General features: G+C 35.8%; 1 protein-coding gene across 14 annotated transcripts in view; it reads right to left on the bottom strand.

The window, feature by feature from the left end:
* Positions 1-21,829, bottom strand: part of LOC121441027 (lysine-specific demethylase 6A) — a 134,881-nt gene that overhangs the window by 92,158 nt on the left and 20,894 nt on the right. For all 14 annotated transcript variants that reach the window (XM_041642168.1, XM_041642155.1, XM_041642156.1 and 11 more), the window contains exons 3-4: positions 14,586-14,694; positions 5,217-5,266 (exon numbers count right to left, since the gene is read on the bottom strand). In XM_041642168.1, the coding sequence (XP_041498102.1) occupies positions 5,217-5,266; positions 14,586-14,694 (159 nt within the window). The remainder of the gene's footprint in view (positions 1-5,216; positions 5,267-14,585; positions 14,695-21,829) is intronic.

Here is a 21,829-nt window from a genome sequence, read left to right as displayed (position 1 = left end):
AAAACAGATCTCTTAAAAGAAGCCAAGAGATTTAGGAGCTTGAAAAAGGCTTCAAAGAAGTTTTAACTTTCAGTTCAAAGAAGTACAGGGGATAGAGAATCAGCTAAACCATACCAAAATAACACTAACAAACTTTCAAAAACATAATAAATCTAAAAGAATGGAAATAACCAACAAGTTTATACTAGAAAAATAAATTAGAAATAGAAGAGCTACAGCAAAACCCTGTCTTGAAAAAACAAACAAAAAAAGTAGAATAAAAGAATAAGAATCAATGTATTCATACAAATAAATTTATATTACATAATTAAAGTATCATTGAATCTAATATTTCATCAAATTTAAGATTCATATATAACAAAGAAAAACACTTTAAATTAAGGTGTGATTGCACTTAAGATCAAGCATTACGACAGTTTTTAAAATAATTTTAAAGATATTTTATGATATACAATTTAGAGAAAATAAGATATGTCTTTCAGAGACTGATTTAATGTGCTTAATACAATTATCACCAGTTGTATTCATTTTCACACGAACATAATTTCATTTTTCTTATGACTGAAAAAAATTTCAGTGTACAGATAACATGTTTTCTATATCCATTCATCTCTTCTTGTTGGATACCCAGGTTGGTTCCATAACTACTGTGAACAATGTTACAGTGTTTCAGTCACATAAGATTCCCTGTGATATGTAGACTTTAAGTCTTTTGAGTAAATACAGAGAAATACTATAGCTGGATCATATGGTAGGCCTATATCTCCATAATGCCAGAATGAGTTTACATTCCTAGAAGTGTACTCCTTCTGTCTCCTCCTCACCAGCATTTTTTGTTACTTCCTTCTAATGACTTCTACTCTGACTAAGGTGAGAGAGAATCCCAACAGAGTTTCATTTACATTTCTCCGATCACTAGTGATGTTCAACATTTATTCTTCATTCTATGAGGATTAAGGTTTTGTAGGTTGTCGTTTTCGTTTGTTTAAAATGGGGTCTCATGAGACCTAGGCTGTCCTCAAACTCCCTATACCTTGAATGTCTGATCTTTTGACCTCAACTTCCAAAATGCTGGAGTGACAGGCTTGAACCAACAATAATTTATGTTATGCTAGGAATGAAACCAGGTGTGTATATGCTGGTCAAGCACTCCTCCAATTGAGCCACATCCCCAAGCCACTGGCTGATTTCTTTGACAAGAGAAAATGTTAGCTAAATTTTTTAAGGATAGTCTTTTTCAACAACAACAACCAAAAATAAATAATTCAAGACAAACTGGTTAAGAATTTAAATGAGCCCAGAGGGTATTATCATAAACAAATTGTAAAGTATTATACTGAATAGGTTCGAAATAAAAGCATTTCCTCAAAAATCTAGAACCAAATGAGCATGACCACTCTTATTTCATATAACACAATGGAAGTGTTAGCCAGGTTAGGTGAAGAAACAAAATAAGACTAGCAGAAAGGAAAGAAGTCAGATTCCACCTCTTTGCAGGTGATATGACTTTTAAAGATTATTAGAACTGGTAACTGAACTAAGTAAGGCTGTAAAATGTGACAATGTACTATTATAAAAATATGTCCTACATTCTAGGAGACTGAAACTTTTGCTAGACCTTACAGCCAGTTAATAATACACCTTGAAGTCACGTACGATTTAAGACTGCTATCCTACTCTTCATCACCTGTATCTTTAACATTTAAGAGAACAATTTAACAACCAACCTTACTTGCCATGGATTTCCCATTTAACAATATAAGATAATGGACATAGCTGTAATTTAAAGCTCTACTTCATGCCGCTAACCCAGGAGAGCAATGTATACATATATGCATGTGTGTTATGGTAGTTATTTGTTAAAAGCAAAAATAGATTGAAAGCAATCTTATAAAACAAATATCGACCAAAAATGTTAGAAGCAGCATATGGCTATTGTTTGACAGCAGTTGTTTGTTAGTTATGTGGGCCCACTGTAATTAGTAACATCTTATCCTTTATAAAAAGCCTGTTAAAAAAGTTCTGTAAAGTATCCCTCATAGCTTATTACCCATGTGATGCTTTCTATGCTGGTCAGTTAATACAGAGCAAACCCCCTTTGTTAGGGTCTCTTTCTCTCTGCCTCTCTCCCTCCCTCCCTGTCTCTCTCTCTCTCTCTCTCTCTCTCTCTCTCTCTCTCTCTCTCTCTCTCTCTCTCTCTCTCTCTCACACACACACACACACACACACACAAAATCATCCAGACAGGAAGATTCAGACAAGTAGACAAGAGACAAAGACTCAGGGAGAGAGTAGAGAATTCATATCTAGGTTCCCTCTTGGTAAAATTACTTCAAAAGCAAGTTGTCTAATTTCTTTTCTTTAATGTGACACTGGTGCATTTTGGTACTCTAAGGCTGTTACTTTGTAACTTAGTAACTCTAAGGCTGTTACTAATAGGTTCAAGCCAGCACAGTAGAATGAGATATGATATGGTATCATATCAACTTATATGATACTGGTATCATTTTAACACAGTAATAACAAATATTGTTAAGCTTAAATAAGGGGCCAGGGAGATGGCTCAGTGGGTAAAAGTATGTACTGTGACAGTGTGAGGATCTAAGGTCAAATCTACAGTATTCACGTAAAAAGCTGGGAATGTCCACATATGCTTGTAACTCAAGCACTAGTATGCAGAAATAAAGTAGATCCCAGGAGTTCACTTACTAGCCAGCTTAACCAAAATGATCCAGGTTCAATGAGAGATCTCATCACAAAAGAGTAAGTTGGAGAGCATTAAAGAAGGTATCCAGGGCTGTGCAGTGGTGGTGCACACCTTTAATCCCAGCACTTAGAAGGCAGAGGCAGGTGGATCTCTGTGAGTTCAAGGGCACCCTGGTCTACAAGAGCTAGTTCCAGGACAGGCTCAAAGCTACAAAGAAACCCTGTATCGAAAAACCGAAAAGAAAAAAGAAGGTATCTAATATCCTACTCTGGCCCCGATCCACAACACACCCCCACACACCCACACCCACAGACACACCAGGGGGCTAGGGAAGTATAATGAAAGCAATCTAATTTACAATAAGCAACAACAACAAAAAATACCTAGGAAAAAATTTAACTAAAGAAGTAAAAGACATTCACCATGAAAACGAAAGAAAATGATGACACCAGAAGGTAGAAAGATGTTTCATCTCCATGGACTGCAACAATAATGCCAAATGTACAAACTACCCAAAGTAATTCACAGATTGTAGACATCTGTTCAAAATAACAATGAAATAGAGAAAATGCAAACTCATAAAGACACATGAAGACCCGCCCCAATCAAAAAATGATATCTGAAAGTTAGTTAATAACAAAGATGAGTTGTAGTTGATTTCAAATTATGCTTTAGAGCTACAGTAGGGATTAGCAATGTACACAAAGGTAAGAGATCCCAGGAATAAAACCATGCAATTAATAAGCAACTGATTCTCCACAAAGGAACCAAAAACATCACCAGAGAAAAGGTAACCTCATTAATACAAGATTCTATTCTATGCAGATGATTAAAATTGGACTTTTATCTCTAACCCTGTGCAAAAATCAACTCAAAATTAAATAAAGACTTAAATTTCAGACCTGAAACTATAAAGCTACTAGAAAAATAAATTCAGGAGGAACGCTAGTACATACAATGGCATTAGGATAGGCAACAATTTTGAGGATAATGCAGAGGAAACTAAAGTCAGAAAAAGGCATAAAAGATTTTGCATAGCAAAGGAATCAATCACTAAGAGTGACAAAATAAGGCTGTGGTGGCACATGCCTTTAATTCCAGCACTTGGGAGGCGAAGGCAGTAAGTAGGAACTCTTTGAGTTTGGGATCAGCCTGGTCTATAGAGCAAGTTCCAGGATAACCAGGGCTACACAGAGAAACCCTATTACAGGAGGGGAAAAAAGTAACAAAACAACCTACAAAATGAGAAATATATTTGCCTACTATTCATTTGACCAATAATTAATATCCACAATATATAGGAACTTGAAATTTCTTAGCAAAATTTCATGCAATCCAATCAAGAAGTGGGCAAATCATCTATCTAAACATGCCACTCAAAAGGAGAGTGCAAGAGGACAAATATTTGAACAAAGAGGTGAAAATGTAGCCCAGTTGTAGAGTACTTGCCTAGCAAGTACAAGGTCCTGGGTTCAATCCTCAGAACCACACAAATGAGTAATCCAAGCACTTGAGAAGTGAAAGCTGCTAGTTGGCTGTGTTTAATTTTTTTCACTTATTTAATCTTTGGTCAAAAAATGTCAGCAATCTAATTCTTTTTAATTAAAATACAAAGTAGTTAAATAAAAGACAACAAAAAAATAATACTTGAAGAGTACAAGAAGAAGAATATAGAAATGTAGGCTTCAGAAATAAGAATGTAGAAACAAAGAAATATAAAGTTGTAATCCTAGGAGAATGAGAGCAGAAGGTCAGCAGCTTTCTTAGCAGTTTAAGGATTAACTATTAACAGTGGGTTACTTTGCTTTACACCCCATACCTCTATCTGCAAGGCTGCAGCAGACCTCTGCAAACTGAGGGCAGTTTTTGGATAACCCCCAACCACTCATGACCAGCAACTGATGTGAGCTGAGTAAACCTTTAAAATGATGGGATGTACCTAACTTCTTGGTTGTGCATTGTCCCATAATGCCCTTCCCTGCAAGGCAAAACAGGCAGTACCAGGGGAGTGCAGACCTTTAGTAAACACCATCAGAAAGTGCCAGGGAGAAACAACGGGCTAAATACAAACACTAGTTTAACTGAAAAACCCAAATTGTAGGGAAAAAAGTAATCTGTATCTTGAGTTTTACCTCAAGATTGTAAAAATTCTTCTTTTCTGTTCATTTCTAATATGCTTGCTTCTTGCTATAAAATGGGGAGTTGGATAACTGCCCATTGCCACAGCCATACAAGCCCATCTCTGGATAAACTTTTTGTGTCCCATGAAGATTTTTTTTTTCTTTTTCTGGAATAAAGTTTGCCTCTGGTTTAACAGACTTTGGTGGTCTGTCCACCATCTTTGCATGACCCCCCGTGAACCCAACAATACTGATTTCCCTTTTCTAGTCTCTTTCCTGCAGAAGTAACATTTTCAAGTAGTCACAGAAAGAGCTTTAATATTTTTTGTAACAACCAATAATCTACCAAAGAAAACAAATAGGAAATAAGCATGAAAATGTGCACCAACCTTCCAGTAGTCAGACTGTAAATTGTAGTACCTCTGGTACGCAGATAATGCTAAAAGAAGGAAAATGATGAGTCACAATTATGTTTCATTTAAAGTCAAAGTTTTAACAAACATTATTATAGTAAGTATTTAAAAGCTGCCTTTGCCGATAAGCACTGGTTCTCATTTGAATCCACAAGGTAACTAAAGCAGGACAAAAGTCTGACATGTTTGCCTTCATTTTGTCTATCTCCCACTCAACTTTAAGGGTAGGCATATTAGTCACTCCAGGAATATCAGTCTAAATATTTGTGATATGTAACCCACCTCCCAACTTCGCCCTCTACATACTTCTTCCTCCTCAAGGCATAAAGAAATAACTGAAGCATTTTACTGTCATCTTTCACATCCTGTTTTAAACAATAGTCACCCCGAATGCTTGGAAGAGGAGAGACTCATATCCAGATCACTCTATGAGATTACTACCAAGGCAGGAACAATCCTTGGTGTTTTATAGGCAATGTGATCAAAAGAGATGCACAAATTCTCCAACAAAAGCAGGTCATGCAGGTCAGATTCAACACAACAAACTATTTCTACATGCTCAGAGGTTCTAGTTCTGAAACTTTGCAACCCTTAAAACATGGCGCCCTACGAATTACCAGCAAACTAATGAAAAGAAACAAATAGGGAGGGGGTGCTGTGGGACAATGGTTTGTACCCTTGTCAACTGTATTTCAATAAAATGCTGATTGGCCAGTAGCCAGGCAGGAAATGTAGGCAGGACAACCAGACAGGAAGTAGAGGCGGGTCAATGATAATAGGAGAATTCTGGGAAGAAGTAAATCCTAGTTGTGACCAGCCACAGAGGAAGCAAGATGTGACTGACTATCTTATCGAAAAAGGTACCGAGCCACGTGGCTAACATAGGTAAGAATAATGGGCTAATATAAGTTATAAGAGTTAATAAGAAGTCTGAGCTACTAGGCCAATCAGTTTATAACTAATGTAGACTTCTGTATGATTTCTTTGGGACTTAATGAGTGTGGGAACCAGGCAGGACAGAAACCTCAGTCAAGGGGGGGGGGGGTTACTAGAAGAAAAAAAATAAATAACAATATGAGATGGAAAAACAGATTCTCTAAAAGGAAGAAAAGCTGCTTTCATAAGACAATTCAAAAAAAGAAAACCAAGCAGGGGGCTCTAAAGAAATAAAATTTCAAAAATAAAATCATTAGAAGAATAAGATTAAGAAGATCAAGAGACTCCCCCCTCAAAAATGAACAATAACTAAACAAAAAAATAAAAATAAATAAATAAGGAAAAGAAACAAACAAATAAATCATTTACTGGAGGGCTAACTGCTCCTGCTAAAAACATCAAATCTTCTCGAGCCCACAAGCTAACATTAGGATGAAAAGATTTAAAATATCTCTGTCTTCATTTTGTATCTATGTCCTTTACTTTTTCTCTGATTCCTGCCTGAATCTGCCTAACCTAATTTATTTCATTCCTGTCAAGGCTAAAGCCAAAGATACAGTGTTTTCCAAAACCTCCAGTCACCTTAGACTTCAAGAAAACCTTCCTGGACAAATAGTCCCCTTCTCCAATAAAAGTAATTATCCTTGAAGGCCAGGCTACAACCAGAAACTAAAGAACTAAAGTAATCATGTTGTAGATGATATCAGACTGGTCTCCTCAGGGGACCAACCACCTTGTAGAACCAGAGCTGAGACAAAGAAGGACAGGACCACTTTTAACCCAGACTGCTTAATTATGCTACCTCTTGCCCTCTAGTTAAACCTAAGTCTCACTTCAGCACCCAGAAGACAGACCTAGTGGGCCACAGAACTCCTTTATCTGCTTTTCACACTGTGGGTACAATGAATAGGTCTCCTGTCCACTTTCCTTAATTACTCATTTGGTAACTGATGGGTTAAGACCTAACCTAGCCTGTTCGGAGATATAGAAGCTTGGACTTCTACTCTTTTTTTTTTTTTTTTTTTTTTGGTTTTTCGAGACATGGACTTCTACTCTTAAAACTCAAATTACAATTTCAGAAAATTCCCAGAAAGGAAGTTATATACTAGACTGTAAAGGCTTACAACACATTTGTCTAAATGGAACATTTTCAAATTTCTAAAGAAAGATTATCTCCAACAACAAAATTAAGATATTCACATTCTTAGTTCTGAAGAGAATAAAGGTAATTAGTTTTCGTATAACCAATAACTCAACCAAAAAACTTCCAGCATTTGATATCAGCAGGCTTGGAAATCATTAAAAAGAACCCTCCCAGATAATCAAGAGTTTGTAAAACCAGAAGCTCAAACTATGGGGCTTTCACAACTGGTCACAAGAATGGAATCTGAGTACATGTCTGCCCCTGGGTATAGACATGATATTGTAAGATTACTACCTAGGTAGAGGCTTTCTGCTAAAGCACAAAAATAGAACACCATGTCCTCTTAACAGTTAGTGTAAATGTGCCAGCTAATCAATCACCTGGATAAGAAAACATCTCTCAAGAAGTTCATCTATTCTTAAAACTTTGAAAATAATAAGCCCTACCTAAAATGTAGGTAGCACAATGGTCTCTGGACACTGAGCTCTTTCTCTCTCTCTCTCTCTCTCTCTCTCTGTCTCTCTCTCTCTCTGTCTCTCTCTGTCTCTCTCTCTCTCTCGGTTGTTTTCTGTCTAACAGCCCTGGCTGTTCTCGAACTCACAGAGACCCACTCGCCTCTGCCTCCCAAGTGCTGGGATTAAAGGTGTGCACCACCATCACCCAGTTTGCACTGAACTCTCTTACCCAGTAATAATGTTCTACTCCAGGAAGGACTCTTTGACCACTGCCCACTCCCATCCCTTGAGAATAATAAACTATACCCTCTATACTATACTGAGCATTTTGACTTCTTCTGAAAAAGATCCCAAGGACTATGGAGTCAAGGACAATCCAGAGAGAAATCAGGTAATAGCAGAACCTTTCCTAAACAAAATTCTGTCAAGTATGTTCCTCTAAAAGCACAATGCATATCAACAAGTAAGATATAAATCATTGAAAACCAGGAGACATAAATGAAATGAGCCTCTAAGAACACCTAAGATAAAGAAAAAGTGAAATCCCAGGATAAGAACTATACATGGGCTCCATGAACAGAGAAAGACCTATTCTTAGATTTTGCTGTCCCTTGTAACTGCCTTTTCAATCTGAGAACTGAAGACTCATCTAGGGTCATATTTTTCTTAACTATGTACAGTCTGATGAACTTCTTTGTCTGAACTCTACATGCTACAAAATGGACAGGAAACAGCACCTACACACAGAGAAATACTAAGTACGCTGTGTTGGTCTACTTGTAAAAATCACCCACCTGCTCCTTATGTTCCAAAGTTTCTAGTATTTGCCTATTAGTCTTACTCAATGTACTAATTACAGGTATTAGGTTTGCCAGAATTCACAAATACCCTAACCCACTTCTCTTCCTCAGAAACGGCTCTTGTAGGATCTAGAGATAGCTCAGTGAGAACAAATTGCTCTCAAAAAGGACACAGGTCCAATTCCAAGCACCTATATAGTAGGTCTGTAATTACAGTGTCAAAGAATTCAATGCACTTCAATGCCCTCTTCTGGCCTCTGCGGGCAGCAGACATGCACGACACACAGACATACACGCGGGCAAACTCCCATGCACCTAAAGAGGGGAAAGGGCACACTCTTATAAACAGCAAAGTAACCAGAAGCTAGACCATGACTCAGAATCACTTCTACTAAGAACCTATTACTAGGGGCTGGAGAGATGGCTCAGAGTTTAAAAGCACTGACTGCTCTTCCAGAGGTCCTGAGTTCAATTCCCAGCAACCACATGATGGCTCACAACCATCTATGAGATCTGGCGCCCTCTTCTGGGTGTGTGGGAAGCAGAATGTTGTACACAAATAAATAAATAAATTTAAAAAAAAAAGAAAAGAAAAAAAAAAGAACCTACTACTATCATTGTGACTATAGGGTACTTTCTGTACGCAGCTGTATTTGTGTTTATTCTCAGATGGTCTGTGTACATGGCATCATTCTAAAACTCAAGGCAAGCCTTGAACTCCCAACCCCCTCTCGCCTCAGCCTCTAAATGCTGTGCTTCTATTATGTGTCATAAGACTTGGCTTGTTACTCAATTTTCCCAAACAAGACAATATATTATTAGAGATAATTTTATTTGTGGCCCTAATAAAACGAAAAAAAAAAGAACACCAGGAAAACACTGAAATTTCAGACAGAGTACATCCATGAAGAAAAGTAGAGGATAATAGTTGAAGAAAACATAGGCTATACCACTATTGTTCTACCTTTTTTGTTTCTGTTTTTTGAGATATGGTTTCTCAACATAGCCCTGGCTGTCCTGGAACTATCTCTGTAAACCAGGCTAGCCAAGAACTCACAGAGAGATCCGACTACCTCTGCCTCCTGAGTGCTGGAATTAAAGGCATGCACCACCACCCAGTAAACTCTGCCTGGCTATTATCACATATCTTAACAAGTAACCTTTTCACTTGAATAGTAGTCTTTCTTTTCCCATTAAAATTACACTAACCAAAATATCACTGAAAATCAAACTATGATTTAAATTTTCCAGTGTTGCAGAAACCTGTTTTACATATCCCAATCCCCAGTGCTACATATATATAGTGTACCTAGTACTAATTAGAACAAACAACAAGCATTTCTATAGTGAATGGTATGACTGACATTTCAGATTATCTGTTTCAGCACATTGGCAAACTCCTGTCACTGATTTAACAGTGTTGCTCCTGACAATCTCAGTGATAATATTAGTCTAGAAATGTGCCCATGAACTGTGTTCCAACCACCACTGACTTATATATGAAAATCATGGAAAGGTTTTGTCCCTACCGCTGGATATAATTAAAAAAAAATATATACCATAAAATACTGCCACAAGAGGAGCTATTTCCCTGGCACGAAGAACCAAATGGAAAGAAGTTAGATGCTTCTTAACTTGACACTGCCTAGAACATAACCCACCTATTAACTTTGTAATTGTGTGAATATACTTACTGTACAAGGTAGTCTTTGACATTTGTATCCAAAAATCATTATATTCAACACACACCTGGGTCTTTGACAGATGTTAAGATAAAAAACACAAAGACTTCTATAGTATGATTCCATTTAATTGTGAGTTATCTGGAGTGTATGTTTTCAATGACCTAGTTATTAACACCTACCTCTTGACTACATAAAATTTATTTTCAGAATTAGAAACTCTTAAAGAAATCATAATACTATCCATATTAAATAAAACTGCATTACAAGAAGCACACTGTTATTACTGATTGGTAGAAACATGGCATCTATACAACAATGTGTTGAATTAATAAATATGAAACCGCAAACTCAGAGTTGGTACTCTAAATTGCAAGGAGAGTTATAAATGAGGCATTTCTTCCATCTATCTTTCTATTCAACTACATACTTTCTCAGTAATTACACTTTACCTCCATTAGGTTTGGCATCTTATTTTAAGATCCTAACAAATTTTGTGTTTCTTAATCCACATAAGTCAGTGAGAGCCTATAAAGGCTATACAAGTACCTATCACCTGGGTCTTTTAAGTAAAATCTCTTCAAGCAGTCCTTATTTCTAATCTTTATCTATGTTATTTTTAAAAAAGGTCTTAGTTCACTTTAGGTATTTGTAAGAATGAAGAATGATACAAATCCTCTTTTCAATATCCTTGTTTCAAATCTGTTTCAGAAAGACTGTAGCAAAAACTGTTTTTTTTTGGGGGGGGGGTTGTTTTTTGCTTGACAAACTTACTATCAATTATTAGAACACAGACCCTTTTTTGGTCTTACACTATAAATATCTCACAAAGGAGTACTGTCATTTAACTACCTCAGGCAAAGTTTCTACAAAGTACCAAATCTTGGCATGCAACCTGTACCAGCAATTTCTATCTAAGTACTAAAACATTCCAAACCTACTTTGCCACAATATGACAGGTAAGGGGTAAGAAGTTAGAGGGGGTAAGGAGGAAAAGAGGTCAATTACTTGAAGAAGGAAAAAAAAGAAATACATGCCAACTAAAATGTACATTTCTGAAATTCCCTCCCAAATCTTTTATCTCATAATTTCAGCCTTTTTAATAATTGGTCAAGGATGTTATAGTTTCATTTCTCCTTCAGTGCAATACTAAACTCATGGATATCCTAAGTTCAGGGAATTTTTAAAAAGTAGTAATAAATCCAGGCATATAATCATTCTCTGATTAACAAAGAAGTCCCCTACACATGTGTATATGGAGCACTATACTCAAAGATTTACATGTTCACTATATGGTTCATGGTAACTTTTTTTTTTAAAAAAAAGTATGTTTTATCATATGTTTCCTAAAATTAAATGTCTATTTAGCTGAGGTCAGCACTCTTATCTTGTGCCAGTTACAAAGAAAATAGTATAGCTAAGGAAAGAAATGCCTTTATTATTGGTGGTAATTGTTTGAGTGTGGGTGGGTACATGCCAGAGGGAAGTATTCTACTTAACATTGGCTTAGTTTTAAAAATGCAGAAAAGAATGGACAGGAAAAAAAAAACACTAGCTTAATATTTATTTTAAATGCTATATATATGTGTGTGCCTGAGTGTATGTACATGCATCACACACCTGCAGGAGCTCCAAAAAGGAAGAAAAGTGTTAGATGCCCTGAAACAGACTGTTGTTAGCTACCAACAGAAATCAGGCCACTTCTTTTAACCACTAAGCCATGTCTCCAGTCCTAGCTTGTAGTTTTTTAAAAAAAAAAAAAAAAATTAAATTAAGAGAGAACATGGTCCTCAAACTCCCAAGGTGACCTGAAAAATGCATAATAATCATAAACTATAGAAGCTGCTAGTTTGAAATATACTGATAAATATCCATTCTCCTCCTCTTCCTATTAAAATTTAAACTACTATCTCCTAGCAAAAGCCAACTAACTAATTTAATCTTTACAAAGGTAGATGGGCATTTAAGAGTACACATTTTTCAGTGGCCTACTGATTACTCACCACCAACTAGTTTGTCAGCAGTGAAGATACTACATGCCTATATCCAACCTTCCAAAAACAGAAAGAAAATTTCCAAATGCCCCTCAGTTCTTTGTTATCTTCACAGACCAACTTTTTGTTTGTTTGTTTGTTTAATCATTTGTATTATAAGACAAGTTCTTAACTCTGTAACCCAGTCTGATCTGGAAGTCACTACACTGGCCTCAAAGTCACAACAATCCTACTGCCTCAGCCTCCTAAGTGTTGGGGCAATAAACATGAGCAATCATACTCGCATGCATATATAAGTTTGTATGTATGCGTGCAGTTGTGTGCACATGAGAGCAGGCGCCCAAAGATGCCAAAGGCGTTAGACCCTCCTGGAAATGGAGCTAGAGTTACAAGGGGTTCTGAGTCATCTAATGTGGGTGCTAGGACTCAAAATTTCATCCCCTGAAAAGCAATACATGCTCTTAAATGTTGAGCCATCTACCTCTCCAGCAGCCCCTAACTGAACATTTTATGAATTTAAAATGTAGCTAAATTCACTGAAATAAAGTTTTAAAAGTTAAGGGCTGACAAAATTGCTCAGCAGATAAAGAAACGTACTTGTAGCCAGGCTTAATAGCCTAAGACCAACTCCAAAACCCAAATGATAGGTAAAACTAACTACAAGTTGTCCTTTGACCTCTACACCCATGTCATAGCATGTACATATGTGTGCAAATACAAAAATAAATTAACCAATTAATTAATTAAATAGGATGTTTAAAATAAGAAATAAAAGTTAAAAAAAATACATGATTTAGTAAGGTCACTAAATGACACAGAGCACTATATATGGGCAGTTCAAGTATAGGCCTCTCTTTATGTGTTGTCAAGCTAATGTGCTCTCTCTGTACATAAAAATGTAGCAATTAAAACAAAACAGATTTCCCAGAATTCTATAGACTTCTAAAATAACAGCTTCCTTTAAATAAGTTATCAGCTTCAAATGATGTTAAAACATTAAGTATCAGGCCAACAAGATAACTCAGTAGGTAAAAAGTACTTATCTACCAAGCCTGACAACCTGAGTCCCTTGATAACCTCAAGGTGGAAGAACTTACTCCAAAATGCTGTTCTCTAACATCTACAGCACATGCATACTTCCCACACAAATAAATGAGTAAACAAATAAATAGATGAAACAACAACAACAAAACCATTCTGAGTGTTAGAGTATTGAACTAAAGCTAAGTACTAGCCAGTATCAATCACTTAACAACCCTAAAATTCCTGAGCGATCATCTAGTACTTTTACCTCTTACATACTAGAAGACAAAAACTCAGGGATGTTTATATAATCTGCAACTATAAATAATGCAGCTAAACTGGGGCTTAAGTCTAATTTTGAATTTCACATAATATGAATGTTTCAGACTAAAAGTCTACTTCCATTAAGGAAAATGTGTGACCTGACACAAAACTGGCATGATCCAGCAACAATGTGAAATACCAACAATTCTTTACTCTAGCCCTAAAACTTTCCATTAAGTACTCTGCCCACGTTTGCTAAAAACAAATACATCTACTGCAATAAGACGTTTAATGTTACCAAAAGTTTAAATGTTATCACTTGTAAGAACAGTTTTCCTTTGCTGTAGAATTTTCCTTTTGTACTGAGGGAGGGTGGGCAGCTTTTTGACTTCCTGCATAAATAATGGTTTAATTTGGCAGCTTAGTTCCTTGAAAAAAGCACACCTCAGAGGATTGACTACTTACTATATTCAGATATATAACTTGGTTATTTCTTGATGAAGAACATTTAAGTATATAAAATAGTTTTATTTAAGGTTCAAACTCATGTGTATTGCCTTTAATAGTAACATGACTATAGCTTAGTTTTATTCAAATACTTTCTAGTTAAGATGGACAAGATTTACAGAAAAAAAAATAGTAAGAAAACTAACTTTGTATTACTTTTCCTATATGTCCTAGAGGAGCTTTTGTTCTCAGTTCACCCCTCAATGGAGCCTTGCAATTGCTAAGCAAGCACTACCACTGAGCTAAATTTCAAACACTAAGATAACAGTGTTTAAAGGAGGCATTTTCATGGAGCAAAACAAAACCACAATGAAAGTTTTGTACATAGAGAGTTTTTTTTTTAATAGATCTTATTTTATTGATTATTTACCTGGAGCCACGTGATTTTCCCAATTCCATCTATTCTGGTTTTCTCTTACTGTTTACTATATAGCTCATAAAGTTGTAGCTTCTTACAAATAAAAATAACAGTGCCCTTCATAATTATAATTACTTGAAATGCATATATGAATCAAAGAAATCAATAAGAAAACAAGTTACCTTTTGAATAATCTTCCAACAAGAGGTTGAAATGACCTAATTGACAAAAGAAATCAGACTCCACTTTTCCTTCAGCTTTTAAGATCAGAGATTCGTAGCAGCGAACAGCCTAGAAATAAAAGAACACAAATGTTTAAGAGGTAGGTAAAAATCCTAAAAACACAATCTCTCCCTAAGATTGTATATATCCTCTACTAATCATCACCCAGGAAATCAATGAACTTTTCTTATATCTCCATACATCAGGACATCATTCTTTAAAAAGAAATAGATTAAGTATTTAATCAGAAATTCCACTGATAAGGGCATAAATATCTTTCTCATCTATAAAACTGCAAAAATATCTGACAAATTAAATAAAGGAGCACTTTGACAATTCTGTTCATAAGCTACAAATATAAACTACTACTATATAAACCTATTCAAATCAAACATTCATCTTTCCTACAGGCATGGAGAATTTAACTGAATTAGGTGAGAAGTCATACAATCTCTGTAATAAGTACAGCTACCATTTATACTTAATAGTTCACTTTTTACCAAAATCTATACCAGATTTAAACTACCTTACAATTATCTTTTCCTTGTTATAAACTCAAACACACTAATTCTAAACTCTATCTTACACTCCCAAAATATTTATATACACTCATATTTCCTTTCTCAGAAAACAAAATTGTTACGGCTGTTAACTCCCTTGAACTCTGAAGAATACAAATGACAGAAGAGTTTGATGACACATCCCAGTTGTCATATGCTACAGATCTTCGGAAACTTATTCTCTCTTACCCTCAGACCTGACAAGATGATTAAGATGTCAAAGTTGTTCACCAGAGATGGCTTAGTAAATACCAGCACAAGCCTGACAACCTGAGTTCAGATCTCCAAAGCCCAAGTAAAAAAAGTCAGACTGTCCTCTGACCTCCACACTTGTACATAAATACCCTCACACACAAGCATGGACACACATATAAAGACAGACAGACAAAAGGAAGGGAGGGAGAGAAAGGAAAAAGGTATAGAGAAAAAGGAAATTTCTCTAAGAGTTCTCAAAGTACTTGGCACAGAACTAGATACACTTGTTTCTTCCCTTTCCAGGTAACAACAAAGCTCTTACCCCCACGATCTTTTAGGTAATGTCAAAATTTCCTTAGATAAATACTGCATAATGTTGCTGTTGTAAGGCATCCTAGTAGAGTCATCAAATCAAAAAATAAATAAATAAATAAATAAAAAGTGATTTCTCAAATATCTGGGTATCCTCTCATTTGGCAAATACAAAGAAAGAAACTCAAGATAATCGTTTAAAAACACCATTTCACTATTATCATAAAAATTTCCTGGAATGTCTACTTAGAAGGCCTTCATTTTTTGTGATACAGAGCCTTGATGTGTAGGGAATCAGTTTCAAAATGTATATATTAAATTTACTATCCTGACAAAATTTATCTGTCAGCAAGTTTGGAGAACCTATTGCAAACAATGTATATCCAGGCTGATCTTAATATACTTCAGAGCTACAAAAGAATTGTCCTCAGTTCGTATTATACTCTTTGACAACTAAATGTGTATGTAGCAAATCACAAGAACTGAGAACTACTAACCAATCCACTTCTCTATAAGAGTCTGGATTCTATAGTAAAGTCTCAGGAATTACTATAAAGGCACAAAATTTCAAGAGCCTCTTTATACAACTCTTATCAGACAAATGGTTTGAGTATAAAAATACAAAATCAGTTATTGAGTACGGTGAATTTACTTTTACAATTTTACAATAAATAAAATGTTTATAAAGTTAGTAACAGTATTGTAATTAAAGTTTTCATTGAAATCATTTTTATAGTTTTAGTTTTTTTAACTACATTTTTTATCCTCTCCCCCATGTGTGTGTTCACCCATGCTATGATGTATATGCAGAGGCCACAGGCAACTAGCATAATCAGGTTCTCTCTTCCTACCATGTGGGTCCCAGGGACTGAACTCAGGCCATCAGGCTTTGAAGCAGGCACCTATACTCACTGAGCCATTTCTTGAACCTTTGCTTTCGGAAACACTTGGTAAAATATATAGACACTTCTCCTCCCTGACAGTTTCTTGCTATTGATTTCTATTAACTTTATAAGCGAATATATTTCTGCGGTAAAAAAGTGTTCATAATATAAACATAGAAATCTTCTTTAATGATTTAAGCAAACAAAAAAACCCAAAAAAAACTCCTTATTGCCTTTGATGTCACACAACTATTATGATCATATATTGCTTGTGTTCTATTTCTCATAAAACAGAGGAACACATCTAAAACTATTATATACACCTCTGATCATCCACAAAACATTAATACCAGACAAAATCCAAAATAAGAGAATTTTCAAACTAGATTGAAACTTTCTTAGTAATTTCCCCTATATATTCACTGTGAGCCTAGTAAACCAGTGCTGGTAGTGAAACATGATGATGACAGAAGACAATCAAATGAGACTGAAAAATGAATGGAAAAGATTTCCAAACAGCTTATGTTAGCATTTCATAAATACCTCATGTATTTATTTGATTTTTTGGTAATTCTGATACTAGATACAGGCAAATGGTAACATAATTTTTAAACAATATTTAAAATAAAAATAACAGGGCAATTCTCAATACAATATAGAAAAAAAAACGGTATTGTTTATAACAATATTTTAAAATCAAAGGGTTTGGGTTGGCAAAATAGCTAACAAGCCGCAAAGTGCTTACTTTACGACCTGCCTTTGCTTATTCAGAAACATCTCCTACCTCCCTACTCCCCTGTAGGAGGAGAGAAGAATCAACTAGAAGTTGTCCTCTGCTCTCTGATCACCCAAATGCACACATATGCACACCCATTCCTTCTTCACCCCTTCAACATGCTGGATAATGATGATAGTGGACACAAATTATTTGTGAAAAATAAAATGATTAGTAATAGTATGAAGATATAAAATTAGTTGTTTAGATTTAGATGCTCACTTAAATGTCTCCTCACCAAAAATATTTCAAAAAAAAAAAGTATTTCTTATCCAACGGATAATTTTTAAGCTAGGTATAGTGAAATGTACAACTTAAAAAAATGAGGAAGACCTCAAGTCCAGGGATTCAAGATCAGTTTAGGAAAGATAATGAAGTTCCCATTCTAAAAGAAAGAGTATGCATTTATATTGTTCATATTTTGGATATTTTACTTGAGAGTTTCAAATACTGTATCTACTATACTGTATTTATATCATTTCCTCCTCCCACTCCTCCCCCTGCCCCTACTACCTCTCAAATTCATTGCTTTTTATTAATCACACACACACACACACACACACACACACACACACACACACACACACTCACACACAAAACATCACTGCATTTTGAACACCACAGGTACACAAGTAAAATCTTTGCTAATACAGACTACGCTTGTACATGACTTCAGGATAAAATGACTAGAATGTAAAACAAATTTTAATAATACAAACTCTAGAAATTATATGTTCATGTCTATAGCTGCCCCATATAAAAGTTCTAATTTGCTCCACTTCTCTGTATTTTCTAAATTTTTCATAACTATATTATTTCTTTGCATAAGTCATTTAGAATTATGCTCTCCCTTGTAATTTAACTTATATCTTTAATATTATGACCTGAAGTAAGTAATATACATAAATATAACTAACAGCTATATTTTTATCTATTTACAGAGCAAATACAAACTTTTAAACTGAAAGAGTATTCAATCTATATACTAAATATTAGAAAGGCAACTTTTTCAGTTTATAAATAAAAGGCCTATAGAATTAATAAACTGGGCTGGAGAGATGGCTCAGCAATTAAGAGCATTGCCTGCTCTTCCAAAGGTCCTGAGTTTAATTCCTAGCAACCACATGGTGGCTTCACAACCATCGGTAATGAGGTCTGGTGCCCTCTTCTGGCCTGCAGGCATACATGTAGACAGAATATTGTATGCATAATAAATATTTTTTAAAAAAAGAATTAATAAACTATCTTATCTTTATAATTACCAACATTTTCCACAAAATTTGTAAAAAACAGAATTTAACAATAGCTTATTTATAATTGTAAATATATACATTATTTATAATTTATTATCTACTACAAAGAAAAAACATATTGGGAAGTATAAATAATCATTACATTTTGGAGGCATAGCATTAAGACTGCTCCCTTTCCCCAGCTTTTAAGAAAACTGAAATGTCCTCTCATTATACTGCCATTTTCTACAGTAGTCAATGCAATTTGCTTTAGTAACTACTTTACTTTTACTATTTGAAAAATCAGTTGCTACAGAAGAGTAGCGCAACACCCTCCATTTCTTCTGGGCCTGTCCGGCTTTTTGTGGTGCTAGAGGTCAAACCCAGGGTCTAGTGCCTGATAGTCAAGTCCTCTACAAGTGAGCTACAGCCAGTGCCACCTATTTCTAAAACTCACACGAAGACAAATGTGTGTCCCCCCCCCTTCTTTGATGTTTATGGGTGTTTTGTCTGCATGTATATCTGTGTATCACATGGTGTTTTACCTACATGTATGTGCACATATGGTTCCTGGTGCTCACAGAGGGCAGAAGAGGGTGTCAGAACTCCTCCCCCCCACCCCGGAACTGGAGTTAGTTGTGAGCTGTCATGTGGGTACTGACCCTCCTCTTACCAGCTACAGCACTCAGGAAATGGGTCCTGCATCTTTGCCTAAGCAGCACAGCAGAGCTGCCCAGTAGTCGAAGGTGATGGTGACCCCAGGCCCAAGGTTATGAGCAAGGGAGAGCTTCCCCATTACTCATCAGACACGTGGTAGCATAGACAGAGGAGAAATGCCCTCCCCACCACACCTCCTACCCATCAATGCCTGGGACAGGTCTGGCCCTAGGGTCATAAGAGTGGGAGGGCTGTCCCTACCCATCACCATCAATTGGAAGGGTGGCCCCAGTATCTTGGCCTACACAACACAATAAAGCTGGTCCTAATGGTATAGGTGTGTGATAGTCAACCCTGAAGGTGTGAAAGCAGGATAAGTGGCCCCACCCTTGGCTTATTTCTAAAAGAGGTGAGCTAGCTGGGGCAATGCTGGTGTTGAGGACAAGGGAAAACAGGCTGGCGGACCAACCCTAAAACAGCTGCCCAGGTCCAGAATCAGGGTTAGGGCTTAGACCACCCCAACATTCACCCCATCCATGATCTGCTGGAGTTCGTGAAGGAACCTGACCTGCAGACCCAAAGGTGCAGGATCTCCAAAACACAGGGAAAAAGAGGATATCGAAGAAGAGTCCTAGTGAGAGCCTAGTACCAATAGTATAGCAGAAACCAAAGGCCTCGAACAAGACCAATGACTCATGAACACTTGCGAGTAAAGATATATGGACAGAGGAGTTTACTGTGTAATTCACTGTTACACTGCAGCTTCCATGAAGAGATTTTTAATTTTTCTTCCTTTTTTCCCTTTTATCACTTAAGTTTTGTCTTATTTGGGGAGGAAGATATAGAGGCTGAGTGCAGATTTGAAGGGACAGGGAAATGAATGGGATCAAAATCTTTTACATCATGTAAAAGATGCATAGAATAAATAAAAAGTAAAAAAGATTCATCGTTTTATAGGTTCACACTTTATCAATAAAAAAATTCAGTAAGACAGTTTAAATACTTATTACAGGTTATCAAAAATGCTGGAAGCCACAGCTGGTTTGATCCTATATAATGTCACCACACAGGAGGCTGAGGGGAACTACCACAATTTCAAGGCCAGCTTATGCTACATAGTAAGACCATGTCTCAATGAAAGAAACAAACAAAAGATAGGCTTGAGGAGAAGAATGTTCCCAATGTGAAATACTTTTAATTTGGAAATATTTGCATATAAACATAATGAAACATCTTGGAGAATGGGTTTTAGTCCTATACAGTAAATTCCTTACAACTTGTATGCATAGCCTGAAAACAACTTTATGTATTTAATGTACTTGGATTTTGTCTATGGAAAGATACAGAATTTTTTCATTTGTATTCTCTTGTATGTATTCAAAATAATTTCAGAGTTTGGAGTAAGATTTTAAATTTTCAGTTAAGGATATTCACCCTATTTCTAGACCAGGCTGGTTTCCAACTCACAGAGATCCGCCTGCCTCTATAGAGAAAAAATGGCAAGCCTCTATATTATTTTAAAGGGTATAAATACTACAAATTCTTAACAAGAACACTGAAATACTGGCAGTTGGTTAATCAGCAGAGTTTGGCTTGCAAAATGAGTTTGAGAGGCTAGTTGAAGAAAAATGTGAATGTACTTATTACTGACCTATAGATGTGAGAACAGTTTGGCCTAGAATTTGAGATTTCTCCTGCCTCATCCAGTCCAGTGCTGGTATTAAACAAATGTCCACTGTACCTAACTAAAGCTGTGTGGGTTAATTATTATGTTAAGGACTGAACTGGACAATATGTACAATTAACTTAAAACATTTTGTTTTATGCTAGCCACTAATCAAGGAACACCAACTCAGACCTGAACTTAAACTGGCATCTAGACATTAAAAATGAAAGCAAACAAATACCTAGCCTCTTTCTTATTCTCTTCCACATTCTTTTCTCCTCTTTTCTTTTATCACTCTCCAGTTTCATTATCTGCGTTCCTAACTAAAGTTGTTTTCCAACAGTCACTTTTATTCTACAAATTGTCTAAATGTCTTGCTTTACTAAAATCAGAAAGAGGAGACAAAACAGAAGAGGAACTTGGATCTTTATTAAGCCTCCAAGGTAAGGACTCGTTTTTATTTAACAGCCTAGCATGCTTTTCCCCTTTGGACATTTAGAAAGCAAAATTTAAGGGTTTATCCTCATTCAAAAATTTCTCTTTTTAATCTCCCTTTACATTAGTCCTATAAATTTAAATATCTTCATTCCTATACATTGAACATTTGTGTCATAACAATTATCCTTTTTTCTTTATATCATATCCCAATTCCTAGCATTACAACATGGGCACAACTTGATTCACCAAGACTCCTTTATTTCTATAGCCCAACTCATACCCGAAACAAACAAAAGCTAGTTTTAAACAATATTATTTAAAAAAATAATACAACAACATTGTTTATTGCTATGGTTCCCAGCAATAAGATCCAACTATACAGAGCCTACTGAATATTTAAGTTCACTCTCATTCAGTATATTAAAATGTTTTGCCTAATTTATTCCTACTGTGTATTATCTTCAACCACTGTCATCCCACAAATT

Source organism: Microtus oregoni, unplaced genomic scaffold (assembly GCF_018167655.1).
Source record: "Microtus oregoni isolate MIOR12 unplaced genomic scaffold, Mior012 000073F_000, whole genome shotgun sequence".
Classification (NCBI taxonomy): domain Eukaryota; kingdom Metazoa; phylum Chordata; class Mammalia; order Rodentia; family Cricetidae; genus Microtus; species Microtus oregoni.
Note: the sequence above shows the minus strand (reverse complement) of the source record. Positions and strands in the feature narration are given on the sequence as shown.